This window comes from Squalius cephalus (genome assembly GCF_949319135.1).
Source record: "Squalius cephalus genome assembly, chromosome: 20".
NCBI lineage: Eukaryota > Metazoa > Chordata > Actinopteri > Cypriniformes > Leuciscidae > Squalius > Squalius cephalus.
In genome coordinates, this window is record NC_137141.1 from 20,793,315 (window position 1) to 20,819,005 (window position 25,691).

Consider the following 25,691-nt stretch of genomic DNA (forward strand, 5'->3'; position numbering starts at 1 on the left):
TCAGCGGCATCTGAGTTCAGGATAAAGGAGCCGAGACGTGACAGCAGGGAATAAAGGGCACAATAAGGCCTTCACGGCAAGTCACCATTCCTGTACACCTGTGCATGACACAGCAACCGTGATGAAAAGACCGTCACCAGCAATTAAACTTTGGCAAACGCCGTTAATACTACTCGCATTTAGTTTAAAAAACAAAACAAAAACAATGCACGTTTTAATGTTCGTGAAATAAAGGGAAACAATCAACTGTACATACCTGGAATCCACCTGCATGCCTCTGCTCTGCCATGGTGACTCTGAACTGTTGCGATTTGCGTCTCCTGATGATGACGTGGCTTCGCGGGGTTTTTTGACTCCACCCCCAAGTTAAAACAGCGCCATGAAGAGAAACACAGAGAAAAGTGAAGCGCAAAGGAAAAACGGTTATTTATAACAAAAAATATTTTTGTTTTGCAAAACTTTATTTTCTTTTGCGATACTTTATTCTTTTGGAAAACTATGTGGCATTAAATTGACTCCATACTTGTTCAGATGAGTTCTGAACATAGACAGAGAACAAAATTCAAGCATAAGGCTGATCAATTGAGATTTGTGAGGAGAACGCACACAGCATCCCCCATCATCTGCCTCTGGCCTGTTTTCCAGAAACTTGTGATGCCTGTGTTGTTTTCTTGCTTAAAAGCTGCAGAGAGGCTCAGTGGAGGGTGCAATTAGTGATGGTTGATAGTTCTCAAAAAATAAAATAATAAAACTCCCCTGAGAACAAATACAAACCTGCAAGTATACTGTGTACAATTCCACATGCATTTATATGCAGTTAAAGGAATGGTTCACTCAAAAATGAAAAACATCCCATAATTTTCTCACCCTCAAGTCATCCTAGGTGTATATGACTTTCTTCTTTCAGCCGAACACAATCAGAGTTATATTAAATAATGTACTGGCTTTTCCCAGCTTTGTAATGGCACTTAATAGAATCGAGTTTTTAAATCTCCAAAAAGCGCATCCATCCATCATAAAAAAAATGGATTCTGAAGCAAAGCCATGTGTTTCTGTAAGAAAAATATCCATATTTAAAACTTTATAAACTATAATCACTGTCTTCCGGTAACAGCCGTCCGCGCGTTCAGGAGAGAGTTAAGTTCTGGCGGAAGGGTGACCTCTGACCCGACGTATATACCGATTGTGTTCGGCTGAGAGAAGAAAGTCATAAACATCTAGGATGACTTGAGGGTGAGTAAATTATGGGATAATTTAAATTTTTTGCTGAACTATTCCTTTAACAGTGAACTAACTTTCTGACATTATATTAAAGGGTTCAGACAACATTTCTGTCATTCTTTCACAAGAGAATTTAGAAAAATTTCACATACATATTTTCCATACTATGACAGTTCATAGTGTCTATGGGCTGTCAAGCTCCAAAAAAAGACTATATATATATATATATATATATATATATATATATATATATATAAAAGTACCATATGATTCATGTTTTATTTCAAATATTTTAAGCCATGTGATACTGTAGCTTTAAGTGAGGAACAGATATTTCACTGACAATTTTCTCCATTTGCAATTTTGTAAATTTTTTCAAAATTCTTTATGTGTAACATAAAATAACAGCATAGGCCTACTGGCTTGGAATGACATGAAGGTGAGAAAATTGTAACTTTTCCATTAAACTGTTCCATTAAATAGCTGAGAATGAGATTGATAACTTTAGAAATTTTATTATGATATTGATTTTTAATCATTTACAGTTTAATACATTTTCTCTACTAGAATCATGCACTTCCTAACAGTTTCTTCATTTTCTGTAGTTCTCCATTCAGATTGTCATTGGTACAGTGTTGATGCATGTAGGAGTTGTTGCTTGGCAACTGAACATCACTAAACAATTGTGTTTGATTCACAGTTTCTTCAATGGCTTTCCTTTCGTTTACAATTAATAAATAGTGAGGGAACGTTCAGATCAGTTTAGATGTTGGGGTTTTAGACACACATTCTCTCTCTCAGCAAATAATAAGAATTATTTATGACATCTTTGGATGTGATTAATTTTTCCAAGCAGCAATTACAGTTAAAAACTGAAAGTGGGTCAGTCTGAAATGATGCTGTGTGTTGGGGTGGACGCAGGCTTCACATCTGGTGCCCGCTGTTCTCTCTTTCTGACACAGTCAGGGGTAGCAGGTGCATTAGCTGAAAGTCTAGTGCGTTCTGCCAATTAATCATTATTGCGAGTCTTTGAATGAGTGGACAGCGTTTGGAGAGGGAAAGTATGTGAGCAGATGGAGGATTGTTTTTTGACTTTTTCTCGAAGAATTCCTGCTGTTAATGCTGCCTTAACAGAGGTGCTGCATATTTAATGGAGGTAATTGACATTTTTGGGACGTTTCTTTGCATTCTTCTTTAGGGCACATGAAATTTGTAAGAAACGAGGTACAGTCTTAACTGTATACTATCCCACTTATTACATACTGTAGCTGCTTATAATACATACATGGATATGAAATATTGATTTAAGCCAATTATTTTGTATTACTTGTAAGTCTAAACAGTATGGCAAGCACCATTAATTAAATGAATACTTTTTTCACCAAAGATGCATTAACCCTCTAGTACTGCTCACTTGTCAGTCAAAAATGAATGATGTTTTATTTTATTTCAATGAAATGATTGTACTATATTTAGTTTGATAATGTTTTTTTATTTAATATTTTGTATTTTTTAGCAGATTTTATGGTACTAAAGTACATTTATGCTGTAGTTATAATCCATTTATTCACTTTTTGAGGATGGACATGGAATTCCCAACACATTTATTGTTAGGAAAAATATATATATTATATTTTTATATGAAATATATATTTTCCAAAACACGTTTTACTCTAAACCTGTGAGAAAATCAAAGCCATAAATCTAAACAAGCTGTTTTCCAAATTTGAGCTTGATATATCAAAAAATTTGCTTTCAGTAAGAATAAGTTTGTGCGCAGTATGGTTTCCAATAGATGAAATTCACCAACATTCATTTCCAATGCGGTCATTTTTTGATGCGAACAATACAAGTATGACTATTTTTTTCAGGACCATTTACCCTTTTCGAATCATGTCTATGTTTTTTTTGTGTGAACACAAGTGCCAAAACCTTTACCAAGTCTCGTACCATTCCGAAAAAAGTAAACATTTTTGAACGGCACCAGAGGGTTAAATTGATCAAAAGCGACAGTAAATGTATAATGATACAAACATTTCTACTTCAAATTAATATCTTTTTGAACTTTGAAAAAAATTGTATCACAGTTTCCTGCACAACTGTTTTCTGAATTGATGAAACATTGAAATGTTTCTTGCGCACCAAATATATTACAATGATTTCTGAAGGATCATGTGACACTGAAGACTGTAGTAATAATTGTAGTAAACATTTTACAACATTACTGTTGTTTTTAATCATAAATAAATAAATGCAGTCTTGTTGAGTATAAGAGACTTCTTTCTTAAACATTTAAAAAAATCTATACTGGCCCCAAATGTTTGAACGGTAGTGTATTATTATTAATTTATTATTATTAAAAGTTACACTGTAAAAAAATGATACACAATCTACTTTGATGTTTAAGTCATTTCAACTTAATATGCATTAAACTGACTTAAAAACTGAGTTGAATCTTGTAGGCTATAACTTGTATAAAAAGTTGAAAATTGCTTAACTTATTTTGATGAGTTAAAGCAATGTAAAAACATATGTTGTCATAACTTATTGATCATATAAGTTATCAACATTATTGATTTTTTTACAGTGTACTTTTTCCATGGACTATAACATATTTAGCTATATTGTAACTTTTTCCTTTATTTTAAGCTTTTATCCAGCTCTTTGTATGTCATATCAGTTCCTTGTTCTTCCGATCAATGTTTTCAATTTTTGGACTTGGGATTCCTTTGCTTCTATCCATTTAAGGTTTTATTCTCAACATATATTGAAATTAATACTGTTCAAAATATAGCACTAAAAGCCTTTTTACTACAGTAAGTTATTTTGAGTCATCATAAGATGTCTCTGATTCCATTGAAAAGAAATGAAGTAGCCTATGTGAAAGCAGCATTTGTTTGTTGTATATACAGTACACAGCATGTAAAGTATCTTAGCGATCATAATGAAAAATAACCCTTGCCAAGTTCATCAGGCCTTGTATCACCATTAATGAATTTATTTTGCAATAGTGACCGACTGACTGCATTATCCCACATATACATGGCTACTTAACAAGTAAATAACTGCAGGAACAGGAAAGGAATAAGACCTCTCAATTTTCTGCATCGTTTTCTCATCATCCTTCCATCTTTCTCTCCTTTTCTTATGCACCCTGTTTCATTTTATATCTACCACACAGTCACAAGCACACATGAGTCCAGAGCAGGAAGATGTGTGTCTTTATTCCTCTGGAGTGTTCCTGTAACTTTAGGGTTCGAGGAAGAACAGCACCCTCGTTCCTGTCAGATTTCTCCCGGGTCTGTCTCATAATCACCAGCAACTTATTAAATAAATGACAGGCATTAAGCCGGCACACACACACGCCTGCAGCTGTCTGAGTGTGTGACTGGACCAGAACTCCAGCTCAGAACACTAAGGGGGGAATGAGAGACTCATAGCAGGTTTGACAGTAAGTCACAATTCTCTGTGCACAAACATCTGCTCTCTCTCCCTCTGTCTCTCTACTAATGAAACCATACTAGGGAATCATATAAATGCCAGTCTTAGCTAACTGTCTGTCTGAGATTGCAAAGTCCCTGTATCCATGGCAGCAGTTGATTTGCCAGGCTGTGCTCTTGCTGTACATTCTGTTAGTAATGTCTCACCTGTAAAGCACGTCTGATGCAACACCAGCAGCTCAAGGAGGCACTGTACAGATGGCATTCCTCATTGTCATTATCTGTTAGGCTTTTCCCTCACCACTTTGACTCATTGTGAGTTAAGCTCAGTCGGTTACATGTGACATTTAGATATCAGTACAGAGTGCTTATATTTTGGGGAATCGTAACCGAGTTGGTTTGTACCAGCCATCGATAGCATATGTTATTTTACGTTATGTGTAATGGTGTATTTGTTTTGCAATTGACTTCGTCTTTGGGGCAAATAAATAAAAAACAGTACATTTTTCTTTTCTTTTAGAAAACTTTTATGGATAGTTCATCTGAAAATGAAAATGCTTTCATCGTTTATTCACCCTCATGCTGTTCCACGATGAGCTGTTAACTTCAAAATTGCAGTGAGTTACTGAGTCAAACTCAAGAACTTGGTTTGGTGAATCAGATCAAATGATTAATTGAAAAGATCTGACTCAATCATTTTTTTACGTTAGTTGATTTAAAAATATATATAATCTCGTGGATTCCTTTGCATTAAAAAGATCGGCCAGTATATGGCCAGTATATTTCTCAGGAACAACATGATGGTGAGTAAACAATGAGAGGATATTCTCCATCATTCCAAGTCAAAGGGATAATTCACCCGAAACTGAAAATTTTGCAATTATTTACTCATTCTTGCGTCATTCCAAGTCTGTTTTCATTTCTATCTTTTGTAAAATGTAAAATTTCCCTAAAGAATATTTAGTGGAAGATCTTCCAATACAATGGACAAAAATGTTGTTTTGGATCCCACTGTCTTTCACTGTATGGACAACAACAGTTGAAACATTCTTCAAAATATCTTTATTTTTTATTTTTGGGTGAAGTATCCTTTTAGAAAAATACAAATTATGGAATAATTTATAGAGATTTCAGTTTTCAAAAAAAAACAACTAACTTGCCGTTAATTACAATGGATTCTAATAAAATAATTTAGTCATTAAAGCTAGGGTATGTAATCCTGTTCAGAAACACTTTTTTTTATACTGGGTGAAATGGTCCTTCCATCCTGAGAGTAGTCAATACATTATGTGTTCAGAAAAAGGAATGAAAACAATCAGACCTCTGTAGCAGCTGCAGGACAGTAAAAACTCTGACCAATCACTGCCACTCGGTCCGAGTGTAAAGAACCAATCAGATGCCTTCAGAGCCAGGAGGAGTGTCTTAGCAGTGTCAATCAAGTTCGCGTACGCGCTGATCGCCCCTCTCTTGCACAGCGCGTACCGTCATTCAAAATCAAGATTGCCGGTGTGCCGAGCAGCTGTGCTAATGGCGGACAAACAACCAAAACTGCCAATTTCTCGAGTGGAACCTGCTCATACAACAAAGACAGGTAAACGGAAAAAGACCGATGACGATAAACAAGCCCGTTGGAGCCCATTGACTCAGTGTTAAAACTCTAGCCGCATAACATACAGATAAAATGTCACGCACTGTGCAAAGCAACAATTGAAACCTGCTAATTCACTGGCTTGTCATGTTGCTAAAATAATGTACTAGCAAACCTTATTTAGCATTACATATCGCTAGAATAATTATTTACATAGCCTACTGCAACGTTAGTTACCGTGATATTATCTTACTAGCTATTTATAACTCATAGAAAGAGTGCAACGTTATAAAGTTACATTACATGTATTGCATAATACGTAATGATTTGAGGACCAAGTTTGTAGTCTGTACAAACCAAGTATGGGCAGGCCAGTCAATGTAAAGCATTTCGTCCCTACCAGTGAATGTGCCATAACTGTTTATCCGTCGTCATCGGTGACCCTGCATGTTTACTAGCCTGCGCGTTCACGGCAGGCTCCGCTGTGGGGGGAACTTTACATAACAAAATACATGTTTAACAGCTAGTAGGCCTAACGTTATATGTTATGAATCTTACACGAAATTCATCTTCATCACAGTGCAACTAATGGAAATGGAAAAACGTGTATCAATGCAACCTGTTTTTAGCTTTGCCTTATAGTTAAAACTAGCTCGTTAGCGAATCAAAAAATATATATTTTAAACTTTACCAATATCGATATGATAGCTTGATAGTGAGTAGGCTACTAAAATAAATCTTATTTGTTTATATTCATAATGATAAAGTTAGATTTTTTTATTACATGTGATTCTGACATGATGCTACATGCATTGCGCTCCTTCCTCTCCGCTCGTCTCAGGTAAATAATGCGTCTTCCAGCTCAGCTGTCGGAGTCGCGCGTTCATGTGTTTTGGGGGCGTGGCTTTGGAAGGACCCCAGAAGGGAGAGGGTGGACTGAATGGAAATAATGAGCTGTCTTTAAAACAGTCGTTAGAGGTCTACATACACTCGATTTTTATACTTTCTTTTTCAGAATACTTACATTTTAATTATGTATTGATATATACATAAAGTTTAAACATATGAAAAATAAGTTTTTTAGACCATTCTTACAGTACCTACCCCAGCTTTAATTGTCCTTCATGTCTTTACAATAGCACCACTGATCGACTGACAAAATAGGAGCCAGTTTGGAAATAATCTCAAAACAAGAAATCTCCTTTCCAGATGTTCATATAGCATTATGAACTATGCCACTTTGTCATTGCCATCAGCACTGAATGTTCACAGTTCAGAGGAGAGCACTGCAATGACCCTTCATGTCAACCCAAACTCTCTCACTCTCCTCCTCCTCATCTGTCATCTCTCTCTTCCTGTCTTTGAGGTCTGTACAGACCTAGTCCTGCACTTGACGCCTCAGTGAGCCTATTCATGAAAACAGAGAGAAAGAATGAAAGAGAGAGGGAGCAAGGAAGTAAAGAAGAAAGGGGCGAAATAGAGATAGTGAGAAAAATGAGAGAAAGGGAAGGCCACAGGAAGAGAAGAGAGGAGGAGTGCAGTGAGAGAACATCATTAAGGGCTGTGGAAAGGAGAGGCCGCAGAACAAACGCTTCATGAAAGATTCTCTTATAATACATGAGGGTGTTCATCCGTGAAGAATTTCATCAGTCCTCCAAGCTCACAGAATTTCTCAGGACTACAGCTGCACTTCATTTACTCACCACACAATAGGGCTGCGCGGTTAATCAATAAATAAACGAGATTACAATTACAGCAGATATAGGTAACTAATTGATAAAAGTGTTGATTACAGCAATCCATTTCGGTCTACTCCTGTGGCATCAAAGTTTTATATTTATCTATTAACATGTTTAGTTTATAATGTAAATACAAGTGGCATTTTCTATTTAATTGATTCCAAAATCGCATTTTCTCTGAAGAGGTACTTCTTTTGAATAAGTACTTAATTTGCAACTGTTATTAACTATGTTCTATGTGTATGTAATAAGAATATTCTGTTGATTATTTAGATTTTTCTTAACACATTACACGTCTCATGTTTTTTCTTAAGTTTGGCTTTTTTTGGGGAAACTCACTCACTTAATATGTTTATTTTACTCTTTAGGATTATCACATTTTTAGCAATATTACAATACTGTATTGCCTACATTGTCAGTTGCTTCACTGCCATTCAGTTGGACAGTAAAGTCTCCATTGAATGCAGAATCTCTTCAGAGGTAGATAGTAGGTAATCCGGGTTTTATCTACTGTTTTATGAATGCTGTGAATTTGGACAAACTACCGTTTATACATACTGTTTTTCGCCAGTGCTGGGTAGAATACTTACACATTGTAGTCAGTTACTGATTCCAAATGACGTGACAAAAATTGTAGTTAGTAACAATCTATTACATTACACATTTTTATTGGTTTAATATTATTATTGACCTAACTTGTTAAATTAAAATCTCAGGGGTACTTCAAGTAAATGTATTAGGTCAAAGAAGTTCAGCTGACAAAAATGTATATAAAATTATGTGTGTTTGAAATACAAAAGCCTTCTAAAGAAAGCAATACAAGGTTAAATGACTCACTGAGTGATAACTCAAATGATAATTAATGTGTTCATCAGGAGTTGATTAGATATGCAATGTTAAGAAAACACTTCTTAAAAGTGAAATGATTTCAGTAAATCCAGTGATCAAATACTGTGTGGGTCTCAGTTTTTAGTGATAGACACATGACTAGTGGCTGGTCTGTGTGTGCATTTCCACAAACCTGGAAGACCTTCTGAACACATATAAGTAGTAGACTTTTAAAAAAAGGAAAATCTAAAAGATAAAAAAGAGGTAGTAGGGGGAATCAATTAATAATTCCTTTGTGAGAATAACAGGTAATCATGCAATCAATAAAAAAGTAACTGTATAGTCAAGTATTTTCAAATGTAATCTAATCTAATTACAATTACTACATTTTTTTTTATCTGATTACGGAATCCAGATTACATGTAATCAGTTACTATATGGTACAGAAGTATGCATATTTGTTTATATGCAGCTTCTATAATGATCATTACGGCAACAGATCAAAGAGAATTTTTCTAAGGAGGTTAGTTCAAGTCGATATGTTATAGCAACCTACCTGATAACATATTCTGTTTAAAGGCACAGACATTTTAATGCATCTATAATACAGTTCCATGGTATTCTTTGAAGTACCTTTGCATATCATGGTATATTAAATCAATCATTAATCAGTCGGCATTAAAGTATAGGAGTGCAATGTACAATGGTACTATGACAGTACATTTTTGTAAGGGGCATTTTTAATGTTTTCCTTTTCAGGCATTTACATTTCTGCCAATCTCAGGCTTGTTACAATATCAAAGAGGTTTGATGGAAAACAGGTCCATTACAGAACAGCTTTTAAAGAAATGTGGAGAATCTTCAGCATCATCTAAAACAACATTTACTTTGCTGGATACCCTTCAAATGAGATTAAATGGAGATTGGGGTAAATGCTGGAAGCTTTTAAACTAATTCAAATACCCAAATGCATGAGACCTGTATGGTAGATAACAACACTTGATTATGTTTACATTCAGGGTACACAAAAGGTCACATGCAGAGGAACATTAACCGTTTTCCTATCTGTGTGTGCTCTTCTGTGTATTATGTGATCTTTCCAAGTTTATTTTAAGATCCTGGATGTTAATTTATGACAAGTCTGTTCTGTGCCTCTGAGAGCGTGGAAAAAAAATATAAAAGAACAAAAAATAATCAACAGTCTAACACCCTTCCTTCACACTTTCAAAATACACACGCTCACACTTCTCAATTTTAGAACTTTAGTAGTTCTGTCTTCTGTGAGAGGTAATGATTTTGTTCTGTACTTGTCGCACCATGTTTTAAGGCAAATGGTTAATGGAAAAGAGGAACAGCCCAGTCAAGAACTCATGTCTGGTCTAATGTAAGAGATGAGGTTCATACTTTGTTTTGTCTCGTATCTCTCACGGCCTCGTCCTGCTCGCCACAACACTTTACCCAATCTCTTTAGTTTTCAATGTTAATGTATCTGTTATTTTGGTCCTTTTTTCCCGGAATGTCATGAATATTGTTACAACAGTGTCATTATTATCACACCTGTTTCATCACTTTTGTTTTTCTTTGTGTGGTTTATCTCATTTGTTATATTTTTTTTATTTGTTTTTTATTTGATTATTTTACATTGGTTAATGGTCTGTTGTATTATTAGAGCTTTAATAAATAGAGTAACTGAAACATCTTAAACGATGTATTGTGTTTAACAGCTTTCTGTGATGTTAATGACATTTTAAAAATTGGGAATAAAATGGCATGTTGCTTTGTTTTCCTAATGCATAGCTAACATTACACATATCCTAAATAAACACAAAATTGCATAATATTTGTACACTAATAATTTGACAAAATTACAGCTTGATTGCAAATGGTGCACAAAAAAATTATGTTGATTTTTACTTCAAAGGACATTTGAAGAATAGCAAAAGTAAATGCTGAAAACATGGTAAAAGTTTTTATGTGACCTTCATAGTACTTCTGTCAGGACCACTATCATCAACGATTTACCCCTTAGGGTAAACAGAACAGAACCAACATGAATGTATTGCAGATATCATTAATTCAATGTTTTAATGTACAACATATCTGAGAATTTAGTCTTATTCAGAGGGGAATCAGAATGTCAAATCCTGACTGAAGAGAGGAGCTGGGGATGGAGGAGGGTAATTAGCTCCGGAGAAACGCGTTAGATGTTGATAATACTGAAGGAGCTTATATATACTGTAGATTCTGTGATAGGCGTCGTATTCCTATAGGTAGACATGGATCAGCTGAGATTCAGCTGATGCGAGCTTGACTAACATGACCTGCCAGAACTGACGCTACGTTTGATAAAAAGAAAAATATTGAATAATAGTTATAATTTATTTGATTAAATTCCTATTAAAATGTTATACAAATAAAAAAAACAACAACCTCTGAGACAAAGTTTGTGAAGAAACACATATTTACAGTATTTTCTCAAGGATAAAATTGTGCCATAAAAATCTGAAAAAGTACCATTTGAATGCACAAAAAACAAGGTTTTTAACTAATTTGCTTATTAGTAGATTCATAATGTTCAGCTGTTAATCTGCTAAGAGCAGCTTAGTAACGATAAAAGAGACTAAGATAACTTTGCATGCATGGGAGAAAAAGATAAGCTCTGTTAAAACACTGTTAAAGGCTAAGAGCAGATGTACAGATTTTCCAGCTTTGCCCTCTTGAAGAAACTGACAAGTCCTCTGTCTGGAGCTCTAGTGGTGTAATGATATGACAGAATGTCCCTTGTTGTGTCAATTAGTTGACAGCTTTATCAAAACTGCTCTCTCAATTTTTCTAAATGTAGTCCCATACTGAGCTCGGCCTTATTGAACACAGGCTCTTCTGAAATCGAACTGTATTATCAGGTGCCTTGAATGATTTACTCTTGCAGACTAGCAGATAATGGCACCACTGGGATCCTTAACGTTGGGTCTTCATGCTGATTTAGAATATTTTGCCCCAGAGGAAATACTGAGGTAAATATGAGATGTTTGTGCTCTCGAGTCTGCAGCTAGAGCAGAAATGCAGGTGTACTTTAAAATTAAAACTTTGCAGTAAGGGAAAATGCAGCTGATGATTGCAAAATAAACCTAGACAGGGTTAATTAATTTGGGATTAAATTAACTCATCATGTGAGATGAAAGAAAGGTTGGCATATAACTAGATACATTAACACTGTATATTACAGTAAGTGGCTTTCTGCAGGTTACGTTCAAAATACTTGATTCATTCAGAAACAAAACAAGTTATGAGTGAGTCGTTGACTTATTCACTCAACCGATTCATGCAACAACGCTGATTCATTCAAGAGTCACTGGGTGCATCTAAAAATTGCATACTTCCCTACTACTGTTTTAGTAGGCGAAGAACATGTGACAAAAGAAGTATTCACAGTCCTCATAAAAGAATAGGCAAAAAGTACCCGGATGACCTACTACTACTGGCGAGATTCAAATGATTCAAATGAAAATGATAACATGGTGAATGTTGTATGTCCAGACTACATTCATACTACACACATTCCTTCTATATAGAGCATACTTTTTTTAATGGTAGTGAAGTAATGACAAAACAAGTACTTACTCAAGAGAGTATGCGATTTTGGACGCAGCCACTGAATGGATTTATTCAGGAACAAAACACCACTGTGCTGTTTGATGTGCGACTGTTAATTTCACCGTGGCTATGTTTGGAACTATTGTTGCCAGAGCAAAATTTGACAAGGTAATGGCAATATTTTGTCTAAAAAGTATTAAAGTAAAAAAATCATTAAAGGGGTCATATAATGGTACATGCACTTTTACAAGTTGATTGTACTGAAACGTGTGTTGTCAGTGCATGTACACAACCATCATAAAATGATAAAAATCCATCCAGTGTTTTTTTTTTAATCTCCTTATTATGTTTTCCCCTTTATCAAATTCAGCCGTTCGATTTTGTGACGTCACAAAATTGACGCCCCTCCCATGATTGTTGATTGACAGCAGCGTTTCAACACAGACCCGCCCTCGCTCGTGAATCATAGTCTGCGCGTCATTGTTGATACGCTGGAGCACTGTCTATGAGCAGAATGGCGTCTAAGCGATTGTGGTGTTCTGTTCTTGGGTGTAATAAGGAACAAAGCAGTCATTTTGATGTTCCTAAATCCGAACCGCTGAAGACACAGTGGCTGAGTTTTGATTTCGAAGGGAATATTCCCCACGATCAACGTCAATGCTTTCATGTTTGCGCGAATCATTTCACACACCAGACTACTTTATCAGGGTCAGTATAAAGCTGGTTTTGCTAAGAAGCTGGTCCTGAAAAAAGGATCGGTACCAACTATTCGTGTTCCTGCTGCACCTCCAGAAGCACTGAAGTGAGTGTAACGTTTTATTAACCTTTATATTAATATTTATATTAATCTTTGCAAATTGCTAGCACACTTCACGATGAATGCGGCTAAGGTTTACACTCAGGGTACATTACGGCATGTTTTCTATGTACGACGTTCTCAATATAATTCATAATCCCACGTTTATAATGAACAACGCGTTATGGTTATTGTGTTATTGTGTTACCAACGGTGCACGCACAGAACAGAGGGGCGGGGTGAGCAAAGCTCATTATCATTTAAAGACACATGCACTTAAACAGCGTGCTGAAAACAGAGATGTTTTTGACCAGGTAAAATGAGTGTTTTCTTTCAATACTAATGAGAATTTTTAATTAAAGTATATTACAAACTTTTAATTTAGACCCTAAAGAATCATATTGGCTTGTACAAAAATGGCATTATATGACCCCTTTAATACACATGCTGTTAGTCTGAATGCAGTATATTCTCTCATCCTTTTGCACACTTGGTATGTTGTTATCTGTTTTACTCTTGGGGAACGAGAGCTCTTACAAGCAGAGTGCTTATGATAGACTGAGTGCTAACAGTCTTCATAAAGTCTGATGCTATCTGAAAGTACAGAAGTGCTTTGTCAGCTCCTGCAGGAGCAGTTAGCCAAGCACAAGAGGGATTATTTTGGAGTGCAGAAACTGAAATCAATAGTAATCTAAATAGAGTAACAGGCGTACGTATGTGCGTTTCTGTGTGTTTACACAAGCCAGGAAGCTTGTCAATATATTGTATCTGCACTGATCATCTTTGAACTGACCTCTATTAACTATAGACTCGTTTATCTCTGTACATGATTCTGCTCATGTTAATCAATTTGTTTCTCATGACCTCATCAAATGAGATTTGGAGTTCACAAAAAATAGTATTTAGAATAGTTCTATAATGATATAATCGGGCATTAACACTCCGTCTCCTCACAGAGCCGAAGAAAAGCCTCTGTGTGCCTGTGAAAAAAGACCAGAACAGAAAAGCTAATTATCACCACTGACACTCCCACTTATAACACAACGCCAACTAAAGCAGAGAGTGTGAGCTCACAAGGCTAATATGCAAATACTGGTGTTAATTATGGAATGCTTCATTGTGGAATGAACTGAAACGCTAAGCCAGTTCGCGCGTGTTATTTTGGCGTCCAATTCTAGCTACTGTTAAGTCCTAATTAAACTTCTTTCAAAATGTGGAGGAGTAACATGGCAAATAGGGTGAATTCAGGTTGTGGAACACTTTTTGCCATTGGGATGACTGGGAAAAAGTGTCCCAATCAACCTGAATTCATCCTATGTGGTGTCACTGTATAGACTGAGGTTGTATTGGTTCACTTTCAGAGAGGGAGTTTAATAACTTCAGGAATTAAAAGCTCCAGTCATCATGCCAATAAAGGCCCAGAAAGGAATAAATGGATTTTCACTGCATTTGCCAAAGTAATTTTTGGGCATTTGTGTTTGAAATGATACTAAATCATGTCCCCCAGTTTAGGCATCATTTATGACGTTTGGACTGGATTGTATATATTTGGAGTCTGCCAGAAACACAAGTCACTTGATGAGAAGATTGGTCTGTTGAGTTTGTTGCCTGTTCACATCTCTCAACATGATTATGAACAAATGTCAGTTGTTTCTGAATTAACGGCATGGGAATATGGCTTAAATAGACTATAGAATGAATACTAATCATACTCACTGAATCATCCATTCAACACAGCAGAATGACTATTTAAATCTTTGCTGTAGCGCCGCAAGGTCTTTTATACTATAGTGGTTCTTTTTAATTTAATTGAGAGGCTACATGACAGAATTTGTATAGTTTTTCATTTTTTATGGCATACTCTTTTGAAGAGCCCGTGTTTTACAGATGATTATTACATGGCTTGGTTGAATTCCAATGTAGAATGCGGTGTGTTATTTCTTGATTACAGACCGCTGCGAAGTATAACACACCGTTGCCATGAAAAACAGAGCGTTGCTATGGACGCAGGATTCTAACCGTAGAGACGGAACTGACTATTTTCTTTAGCAGAAGCAATATAATCGTTTTTAAATCAATAAACTCCTTTTTAAATCAATATTTTGTGTCAAATTATTGATTTATTTGGTCAATTACATGGCTACCCACCAAAGTGTAATAATGGCCTCCGCTTCACGTCTGTGTCCTGATCAGCCTGTCGGGGTTGTATTCGCTATAACAACCGCCTCACTCTACATTATCCCTTACATAAAGTTGTTTTCTTGAAAGGAAATTTTTATTTTATTTTATATATTTATGTAGCTAAGAATCTTTACATTTTTAAAGAAAAGGCTGTAATGTTCTTTTGCATATATTGTAAATTGCATGCATTTATATTTATATTTGCTTTAGTTATGTTTTGTTTGCATTTCGGCTGCAAAAATGTGTTTGTGTGTGCAAGGCTGCAAGCCTGTGTATTTAGTGTTCAGAAAGTAGATTGTAATTGAACCCAAAAGTATTTGTTTGTGATTTTGCACATTGAGGCCACAGATATAATGATTATGGAGTACAAAATATTTTACCAAAATACTTTACTGGTAAGAGAATACATTTAAGAATGCAGACTGATTTAATAGTAGGAAAATCCTGAGATTTCCTAACGCAGGTGAGACTAACTGATTATTTAATGGAATAGTGCTTACTTACTGTATGAATAATTGGGTGTTTGTTTATTATTTCAGCTATGGGCACTTAAAACAGTCTTGGTAAACACACATTTTCTCTCTCTAGTTTTATTTATTTTGTCCACTGAAATACAGTATATGCATGCAGTTATGTGCATATGCTATACAGTACATATTTATTTTCTTCACATATGGTCTCAAATCTCACACTAATTTACTAATTTAATGTTTTTATTAAGAGTGATTATTTTACTGTTCAAATTATCATAGTTTTAATAATTTATATTTTTATGATGTATTTGGACATTTGGAAAACTTCAAAAATATGCATTTATTTATACAGTAATTTGGGTTATGTATTTAATTTATATAAAGATATGATATCAGATTCTGAGTGTACTCTATATTGCTAATGGTTTAAATTTAAAACCAAGCTCTAAAAATAAATCAACCCCTTGGATACTTTAAAAGTGCCTAGTCGAAGACACCCAATCATGAAAAATGTCATTTTAAGGGTTTTAAATGTTCAACAAGGAGATTGTCCTCACACTGTAATGCAATCAACATATCACTCTGGGTATGTAAAAGTTTGCACAAAGTTCACTCTCTCTCTTTTTTTTTTTTTATTCTGTAGAGTCACAGTGCACATTGTGTGGTGAGACCGAAGGTGAGTGTGTTCCTCATCTCCAGAACTGTGTGTATGGTAGTTAACACTTAACCCAGACTGTGTTTGTGGGCTCTAATGGCACGGTGGGGAGTTCAGAAAGCACATGCACTTTTTATGCTTAAATGCTTAAATTCATCATGATGCTGAGCCGCTGGCGGTCAATTGTGTTGTGATTCCTCGCTGCTTGCATCATCACAGCTGGCTGTGCTTCAGTAGAAACGAGGCTGTGTCTCTCTCTGCTTCACCGCTGCTAACGTGACTGATTCACAAACAAATTGAACAGAAGACCTGCTAATCTGCTTTCATTTACTCATCACTTTCCTTTCTTTTTCAATTTTTTTTATATCATCCTGTGCTTCCCTTTGATCTGACCTGGAGTTCCTTATTCAGACTTTGTGTTTTGCATGTTGTTTTAATGTGAATTAGTGCTGGATTTGTTTTAGTGATTGAGGTGTTGAAACATGACAGTGATTATGATTTTGCTGTGTTAGGCTTCACTAAGAGTAATATTTCTTTACTCACCATTTATTCACCATATTCCACACATATTTATCTGCTATACATTGTCATAGGCCTACATATGTATCTGCTAAGATCGGACACAGTGATAGAACTGAGATTTTTTTTAAACGATTAATGGTTTTCTTTTTTCGATCATGGATGGTGAATTAATGCACTTATGCAACCTCTGTGCTACAATACGTAGCAAAAGTTATTTATTGGAAAATATTACAAATTTCACTTTCTCACATTTTAGCTTTTGAGAGAATAAGCTTTTTAAAGGTTTTACCATTTTGCAGTGCTTATCCATTTCAAAGATGAAAATGGCAAAAAGAAAGAGAAAAAAACACAACGACGAGTATTTTGTTCTTTGTTGTCTATAGGCTATGATATGATTAATCGCGGTTATAATGTGAGCAAAAAAATGATTATCAGTTTAACCGACAGACCGTAAAGATTTAACCATTATCGTTCAGCCCTACCCCAAGTTCACCCGTCAAATCTTCATTAAGCGACAGCAGCTTTTATATCCTCTTCTAAACGTCTATTTGACATCTGACAGGAAACGTCCTATAGACGTATTGCAGATGAGCAAACACTCTTAAAAATACGTCTTCCAGACGTAAACACGCACATCAAATAGACGTCTCTGTGATGTACGTGTGCTATCTGCCTAACTTTATTAGCGGTGCCTTCTCGTTATTATTTATGGAAGCTTGTTTCCGCCAAGGAATAAAACAATTGAAAAGATAATTGTGACTTTTAATCTCATAATTCAAAAAATAATAATAATAATAATTCTCAGAATTGCGAGATAAATTCGCAAGTGTGAGAAAGAAAGTCAGGATTGCAAGATATTTACTAGCTATTAAACAAATGTTCAGTTAGTTTAATTTAGGCGACATGGAATTTACATTCATTACATGTAAGTAAGTTTGCATTCATCAGTTTCCTGTCTCGTTTGTTCTCAGTTTCCCGCCACTAGTTTGTCTCCTTGGTTACTCATTTAATTAGTCATTCTGTTCAGCTGTGTCCTTATTAGTTCCCTTTGTTTGTTCCTTGTATTTAAGTCTTCTTGTTTCTTTTGTGTTTTGTCCAGTCTTGTGACTCTCATCTATGTACAGACCTTCTGTAACCCCGCCCCTTTTCAGTGCTGCACTTGATTTTATTTCCACTGCAATCTTATGCACTAATGAATGAACTGCTCATTTTAAAATCTTCCCGGTCTACTGATATTTATTAAGACATCTTCTTCAAACATTACAATGCTCATGATAACTTTCATTAACTCTACAATAAGTAAATCCACTTCACCAGCTAATTCCTCAGCGATGCCATAGAAATACAAAGCTACCTCAAAAACAGAAGTTCACTGACAATATTCTAAAGATGGCTGCACACTTGTTTCTCTGGTATTATCATGCAATTGACTTTGCATTGACATTATAACTTGCCATTGCTAGCTTTATAACTCACAATTGCAAGTTTATATCATGCAGTTGTGAGAAAAAAGTCAGAATTGCGAGATGTAAACTTCCAGTTGTGAGAAAAAACATCCGAATTGTGAGATACAGTAAAAGCGCTTTTTACAATACAGATTGTTTCAAAGCAGCTTTACAGTGAAAGTTTGTTTTCTTTACAAACAAAGTTTGTTTCTAGAAGAAAATAGTGTCATAGTCCAGCTTTAGTAAGTTCAGTGATGGTTCAGTTTTGTTGTAATAAAGCTCTGGAGAAAACCGTGATGTCATTTTCCAGCTCAGTTCAGTTCTCATACAGTATATTGGTGTCAATGCACCAATTTGACCTTTTTTATTTTTTAATCAGTGGCGGAAGCAAACTTCCATAATTTAAATTAAGCTAATAATAATAATAGTAATACATTTTATTTGTAATGCACCTTTTCTTTTGCGCTTTACAAAAATAGGCAAAATTATATCATATGACACAACAACAAAGACTGAAAAAAATATTTTCTAATAAGAAAAAGTTTTGGTTACACTTTAGTTTAATGTCCAACTCTCACTAGTTGCTTATTAGCATGCATATTGGCTGTTTATTGCTAATTAAGCACATAATTCCTTATTCTGCATGACCATATTCTACATCTACATTTTACCCGATACCTAAACTTAACAACTCCCTTACTATTAATAAGAGGAGTTTATTGAGGCAAAAGTAATAGTTAATAGTGAGAATTAAACTACTGTAAAGTGTGACCAAAGTGTTTTTACTTAAAAAACTGCTAAGAAACATGGACAGCCATTTCCAAGTAAATTATGTGGCTTCAGCTCAGTAAATAAAGTATACAGCGTCGGAGGTTGGAAATGGGGCTTGGCTGAAAATGTATCAGTATTTTAAAAATTCTTTTGTTGACCTGATATGGCTTTAAATAAAGGGCACCAATATAATAAAACCTGATAATAAATTGCATTTAAATTGCATTTACCTACCTATATTTTTACTAAAACATTTGAATGTGGCATATTGCATATTTTTGAATAAGTTATGTTGTAGTTTTATATATCATTACTATAAAATCATAATAAATATATTGTGAATATTTGCCCTTAACAGCCACAGATACAGGATGACAGTTTGCCAAGCTAGAGGCAACAACATCTTAATCCAAACAGTCATCAAAACCTGCTTTTTATCCAAGTGGCAGCAGAGACGTTTTGGAGGCATAGAGCCTGCGTTGGTCAGAGTTAAACAGCTGGAAGAAATCTATAACTGCAGAAGTATGTGCTATATTCAGTAGTACGTTATCACAATTTTCCATATTTTGGTACCTGAACAAACCTAAGCACAGTCAACATTAGCAGTATTAACATTTAGCTCTATACTGTATCTTACATTCTGGTGAGCATTTCGCACAGATTAAAGGAGAACTCCGGTCAATTTTAACATTGAGCTCATTTTTTTGTAAATTTGGAGTGCTGTCAATACAGAGAACAACGACAAAAATCGGTGTTGCCTACACCGTGTTATCCTCTTTTTAAAATTTGCACCCTGTTGACTTAAATGGGGCAAGTTTTAAACCTGCTTTTAGTCTCTTAACATCCTTGATGTGTCATTACAAGTGCCCAGCCATGTGAGTGATTCCTTCAGAGTGAACACGGTGAATCTGACTGCAGTAGATGTGAAAGATATGAATAAAAATGATAATAATTCAGCCAGCGCTCATACCTGTATTTACATCCTGTTTTCGGTTGAAGTCCAAAGTAGTCGATTGTCGAGTTCACGCGCATAGGTTTAGTTACCTATGATCACGCACGTGAACTCGACAATCGACTACTGTGGACTTCGACCGAAAACAGGAAATAAATACAGTTATGAGCGCTGGCTGAATTAACTTCATTTTGATTCATCTTTCACATCTACTGCAGTCAGATTCACCGTGTTCACTCTGAAGGAATCACTCACATGGCTGGGCACTTGTAATGACACATCAAGGATGTTAAGAGGCTAAAAGCAGGTTTAAAACTTGCCCCATTGAAGTCAACAGGGTGCAAATTTTAAAAAGAGGATAACACGGTGTAGGCAACACCGATTTTTGTTGTTGTTCTCTGTACTGACAGCACTCCAAATTTACAAAAAAATGAGCTCAATGTTAAAATTGACCGGAGTTCTCCTTTAAGCATAAAGGTGGATGTTAAAGTGATAGCCTATTTCACCCAAAAATGAAAATTCTGTTATTACTCACACTCATGTGGTTCCAAACCCGTAAGACATTCGTTCATCTTCATCAAATAAAAGTAAAAACAGTAATATTGAATATTATTACAATTTATAATTACTGCTTTCTATTTATATATTTTATTAAATGAAATTTGTTCCTGTGATGGCGAAGAAATAGCTACTGAAAATTGCTATCAAATATCATTCTGATATACTGATCTAGTGCTTAAAAAAAACATTTCTTATTATCAATGATGAAAAGCTGACATATACTTCTCCGAAACAGAAACGTTGAGGATCCAAACGAAGTATTTATTAAAAGGGTATTGCACAATTGTAATCCAAAAAACAGGCAAACAACAAGGGAACTCCAGCTGGGGATCGTGACAAAAGCGTCTTCTGTCTAATCTTTTTCTGTAAACTGCGATACTGTACTTTTTTAGGATTCTTTGATTTATAAAACGTTTCAAAGAACAGCATTTATTTGAAAATTTTTAACATTTGTAATATCATTTGTCTTTACTATCACTTGACCGATATAGTATTGATACAAAGGCTGGTATTGTATCACAGCCAATGTTTTGCTATCGATCCAACCTTAATCTGGGTCAAACTGTATCCGTTTTCTTTGTGCCATTTGTTCATCCAGTTATGCAGCAAAAAAACAACCCAGCCTCATTATGTAGTCAAAACATTATAGTTGACAACACCACAGACATTTTCATATTTATTTAGTAATATCAATCGAAAGTATACAGAGCCTATGACTTCATTGTTTCTGCATTAAATTGCACACCACAATCCAATTAGAACAACAGACTCTGATTACATTTTCATCTCTCATTCCTGACCACTCTCTTGTATATAACCTTGTTGAATTTGAACGTGAACTTGAACATTAGAAGTGCTGTTGAATGATCAAGGTTAGTTCATCGTAGTTCATTAAGCATTACTGTTACCAGAGTGCTTTCTGATAAACTGCAGAGAGCAATCAGAAAGGAAATTAAACCTGCTACATAATAATAAAATATTCAAATGAACATGTTTTTGATTCTCGCTGTAGTTATTTAATGATGGAAATTGTTTTCCTTTGTTACATGACAGTGATAAAATACAGTATGAGAGAGAAGCATCAGCTAATGTCTGTATGGAAAATGTTTATTCACTTCACTGAGCATCATGTTTGAAATCGATTCACAAGAGTCCAACTAGATTTCACAGATCCTTCTGCTTGAGTGATTTTAGAATATTGAGAAGCAAGTATGCAGAAGGAAGGGTTGTGTGGCGTCGTGGGTTTGTGTGCGTGTGAGAGAGAGAGCTCAATTAAAGCCATAAAAGATTCCCTTTTCCTCTTATTTTTTTCTTCTTTTTAATTTATGAGATCTTTAAGTGTCTCATCACTTTGCTTTTTTGTTGTGCTGGCAGAATTCTTGCCCGCTGTGTTGCCAGGGGAGACGTGTGTCTTCACTGTAAACAAGGTTTTTATCCTGACCCAGCTCCAGAGCTGGTTCACACTCTCTGTGCGCGTGAACCACAGGGCCCTTTATTGAATTTATTGGCAGGAAAACAAGATGGCACTCAAGACTTGACACTAACTTCTTCCCGATATGGACTTTTCTGTCTTTAAAAAAAGGACATACAGTATAAAGCGAACACAGACATTAAATGCAATGAAAACTAATATTAACTGTTTAGTATGATCAAAACCTTTTTTACAACAGTTAATTTAATTAGCATTGCAGTGTATGTGTGGTATTCAATTAAAGTTTATAATCATGAGCAGAAAACAAAGTTAGTTATTTTAAAGTTTAAATTGTCTTTCCATCTACAAATACTTTTCCCAATTATAATATTGTTTATTATGAAATGCTCTTAATAGCCTAATGCTAAATGTGCTGTAGATGGAAAAAAAGAAGTAGTTGTCAAAAAACTTGTTTACTTGACCGGTCATATACTGTATGTATGACAGATAACATTATTTGTATTTGCTGCATTCTCATTTTCTGCAGTGTTTTATCATAAGTATTAGGCTAATCTGTTTTGCGGTTCACTGTGTTTTTGATACTGTTAAAAAACCCCGTCATCTGCATCTTTTAATGTGGCAGGAGCGAGAAGCAATAACGTACATGGAACGGAGAGGGCTTGAATGAAGCGTGTTTGGCTCTTGATAAAAATATTAGAGAATATAGCACCGAAGGATCATTACCATAAATGACTCTGAGCGCTTGTGGTGAGTACCGCTCTGTTGTTTTGATGCGCTGCTTAATTTAAACTGTAGAATTGGTCAAAATTGTGCTACTGTTGTGGTTATGTCTCGCCAGGGTCCAGACCCGGACCTTGATCCTCTATTAGGTTTTTCAATATGGTTGGGATTTTTTAGACTCTTTTTGCAGGTTGTGCCTGTGTAACTGGTCCTACTCAACCCGCTCGAAGCAGGATTCGAACCGTGGTCGGCGGGCGCTCTTACAAGGAGGCTAAAGAACGCAGTCTCTAGCGTCAGTCGCTATAGTGCCTCTTGAGATCAGGGGAGTGAGGTTTACATACACAGCTCTTACTGGCCTATGACAGTTACACTAACTCCCCAAACCTCACTCCCACCTGGGTCACGGCACCACATGTAACTGGTGGCTCACAATGTCAAGCGTGATGTGCGGCCAGCGACACCATTTATGAAACACTTTATTCTGTGTTGTGTAAATTTGTGGAGTTAGACACAGGACAGCAGGTGGCAGTTTCACTGGATCTTTTATTCCTGATATAAAAGAACAAATAAACAGCCTCTTTGAATGAGTTGCCCTTAACGTTCTGTCTCCCATTCAGTTACAATGCAAAAGGGACAAAAAGGAGCATGAAACATAAATTGAGTAAAGAAAAAAACAAGAAAATACAACAGAGAAAGAACAAATAAGCAGCCTCTTTGAATGAATTGCCCTTAACGTTCTCTATAAAATAAATATGATGTGCACTTGTCACCATGTGCTCTCATTTTCACATATTCAGCAGAAGACAAAAATATAACTAAAAAAGGGTAAAATGACAAAAATAATCACACATGTGAGCCTTATACACATGAATTGGGGTGAAAATATAGACATGAAGCAATAATTGCAATAAGGATTAAATGAGATTATCAGAAAACAAATTAAACCTACCTCTCCCATTCAGTTACAATGCAAAAGGGAAAGGAAAAGACAGAACAGGAAATTATGTTGGCTCATGACATCACAACAATTAAAGGGGGAAAGCACTTATTTTGATCAGGCAGTTACATCAGGTATATGTACTTAACATTACATACATTTAACAGTATAATTTCTATACCTGTTACACCTGTAGGTGGTGACAAATGTTTTCATAAGTCATTTATTTTACCAATTCATGCAACAACAATGAAACATGTGACTGTTTAATGAGCAAGTCATTGAATCATTTGCTCAACAGGTTGTACAAAACATTTATTCATTCAGAATTGAAACAGGACTGTTTTAAAGGCACAATATCTAAAAAATTTGCATTAAAATATCCCAAAACCACTAGCACAGTGTTATATATTTTGTTCAATTGTGTACTTATATTATCCAAAATGTTTCCAACAATGTTTAAATCCAGATAAATTCACAATTTTAACTAGTGTAAGGGCCCGTGTCATTGCGTCACTTGTCAATGATGTCGGATCTGCGTTACACTTGATTTCCGGTCCTACTTTCATAAAAACCATGGAAACACCAGAGATGCTTTAATATATTATGTGTTTTATTAGACAGGTAAGCAACTGTTTAGATAACTTTATTGACAGAAATCTAGTCATTGATATATACTAGCGCAACATGGTTAGTCTTATTGTTTGAATCTCTTGTTTTCTTTTATTTACTGCGAGTAACATGTATGTAGATAAGATAACATGGCATAATCAAAAAGAGCTAGTAACAGTAATACAGCATTTTCTCCACCGTACAATATATTTTAAAATGATCTGCACCCCAATTAGCAACACAAGTCATCTATCTTTTATTAATATGATATTCTATCGATCTAGCTTACTGCAATGTGCAACAAGTGTATCATACCAGCCACCGAGCTAACGCACAGAGTAACGTTATAACATGACTTTCAACACACTCTAATGTATTTTAGTATTAATCTTTTGACCAAGTAAAACAGTGCTGTGTTACCCCACAATTTTAATTTGTCGAATAAATTGACCTGTATGAGTAATTCAGCACTCGTGGCTATTTCATTAGAATGAGTTAAAATAATGTGAATTTAAGTGATCAAACGTAACTGGAACAAAGTTCAAGTTCAGGGAAGAAGGAGGCAGCATTCTGCATTAAACATTAAACATAACTTTAATTGCAGTAGACATAAACAACATATCAAAAGCATACAACTACGGCATATAAGCATAATAAAAACAGCAACGTAAAATGTCCCATACCTGGTCCTCTCTCGACCCTTCACTGCCATCATTCCTTCTTATATCCTTCTGGAGCTCCTCCATGGGACTCGAGGCCAACGTGTCATGCAGGTGTCTCTCATTAGCATTCGCTCCACTGGCCAAGTTCCACTCTCGGCCCATCCTACTTCATACAACAGTATGGTAATAAAACTTAAATACTTTAGCTCATCTATGAACATGATTTCTGCCTTGAGTCCCGTCAGATTGCTTTTTATCGACTATGGAGGTTCATGATTCCATGCTCATTCATGGCGTCATCAAGCTAATCCTTTGTTATTGTTTTGAATAAGCGACCTCTAGTGGCGAAACTTACATATTCCATAATGTGTGAGTCTTTAAAGGTGAACTATGCAGGATTTTTTACCTTAACTGAACAGCTTTGGAGTCATTGGAATGGTTATATGACTGTTTTCGGGTTGAATGGTGGTCTTCTCGCATCCCCCTAGCGCCTTTGAGCAGAAAAACCACCCTTGCAACTTTGGGCCGGCGGGCAGTGTCAGGAAGTATCGCGTGATATCAG

At 35.5% G+C, this 25,691-nt stretch overlaps 1 protein-coding gene across 5 annotated transcripts in view; it reads left to right on the forward strand.

The window, feature by feature from the left end:
• The window catches only part of dlgap2a (discs, large homolog-associated protein 2a), a 147,807-nt gene that overhangs the window by 53,013 nt on the left and 69,103 nt on the right, over positions 1-25,691 (forward strand). For 3 of the 5 annotated variants that reach the window (XM_079852751.1, XM_079852747.1, XM_079852750.1), the window contains one exon: positions 16,504-16,536. The exons of the other annotated variants lie outside the window; for them this stretch is intronic. In XM_079852751.1, coding sequence (XP_079708877.1) covers positions 16,504-16,536 — 33 coding nt within the window. The remainder of the gene's footprint in view (positions 1-16,503; positions 16,537-25,691) is intronic. 5 annotated transcript variants of the gene reach the window in all.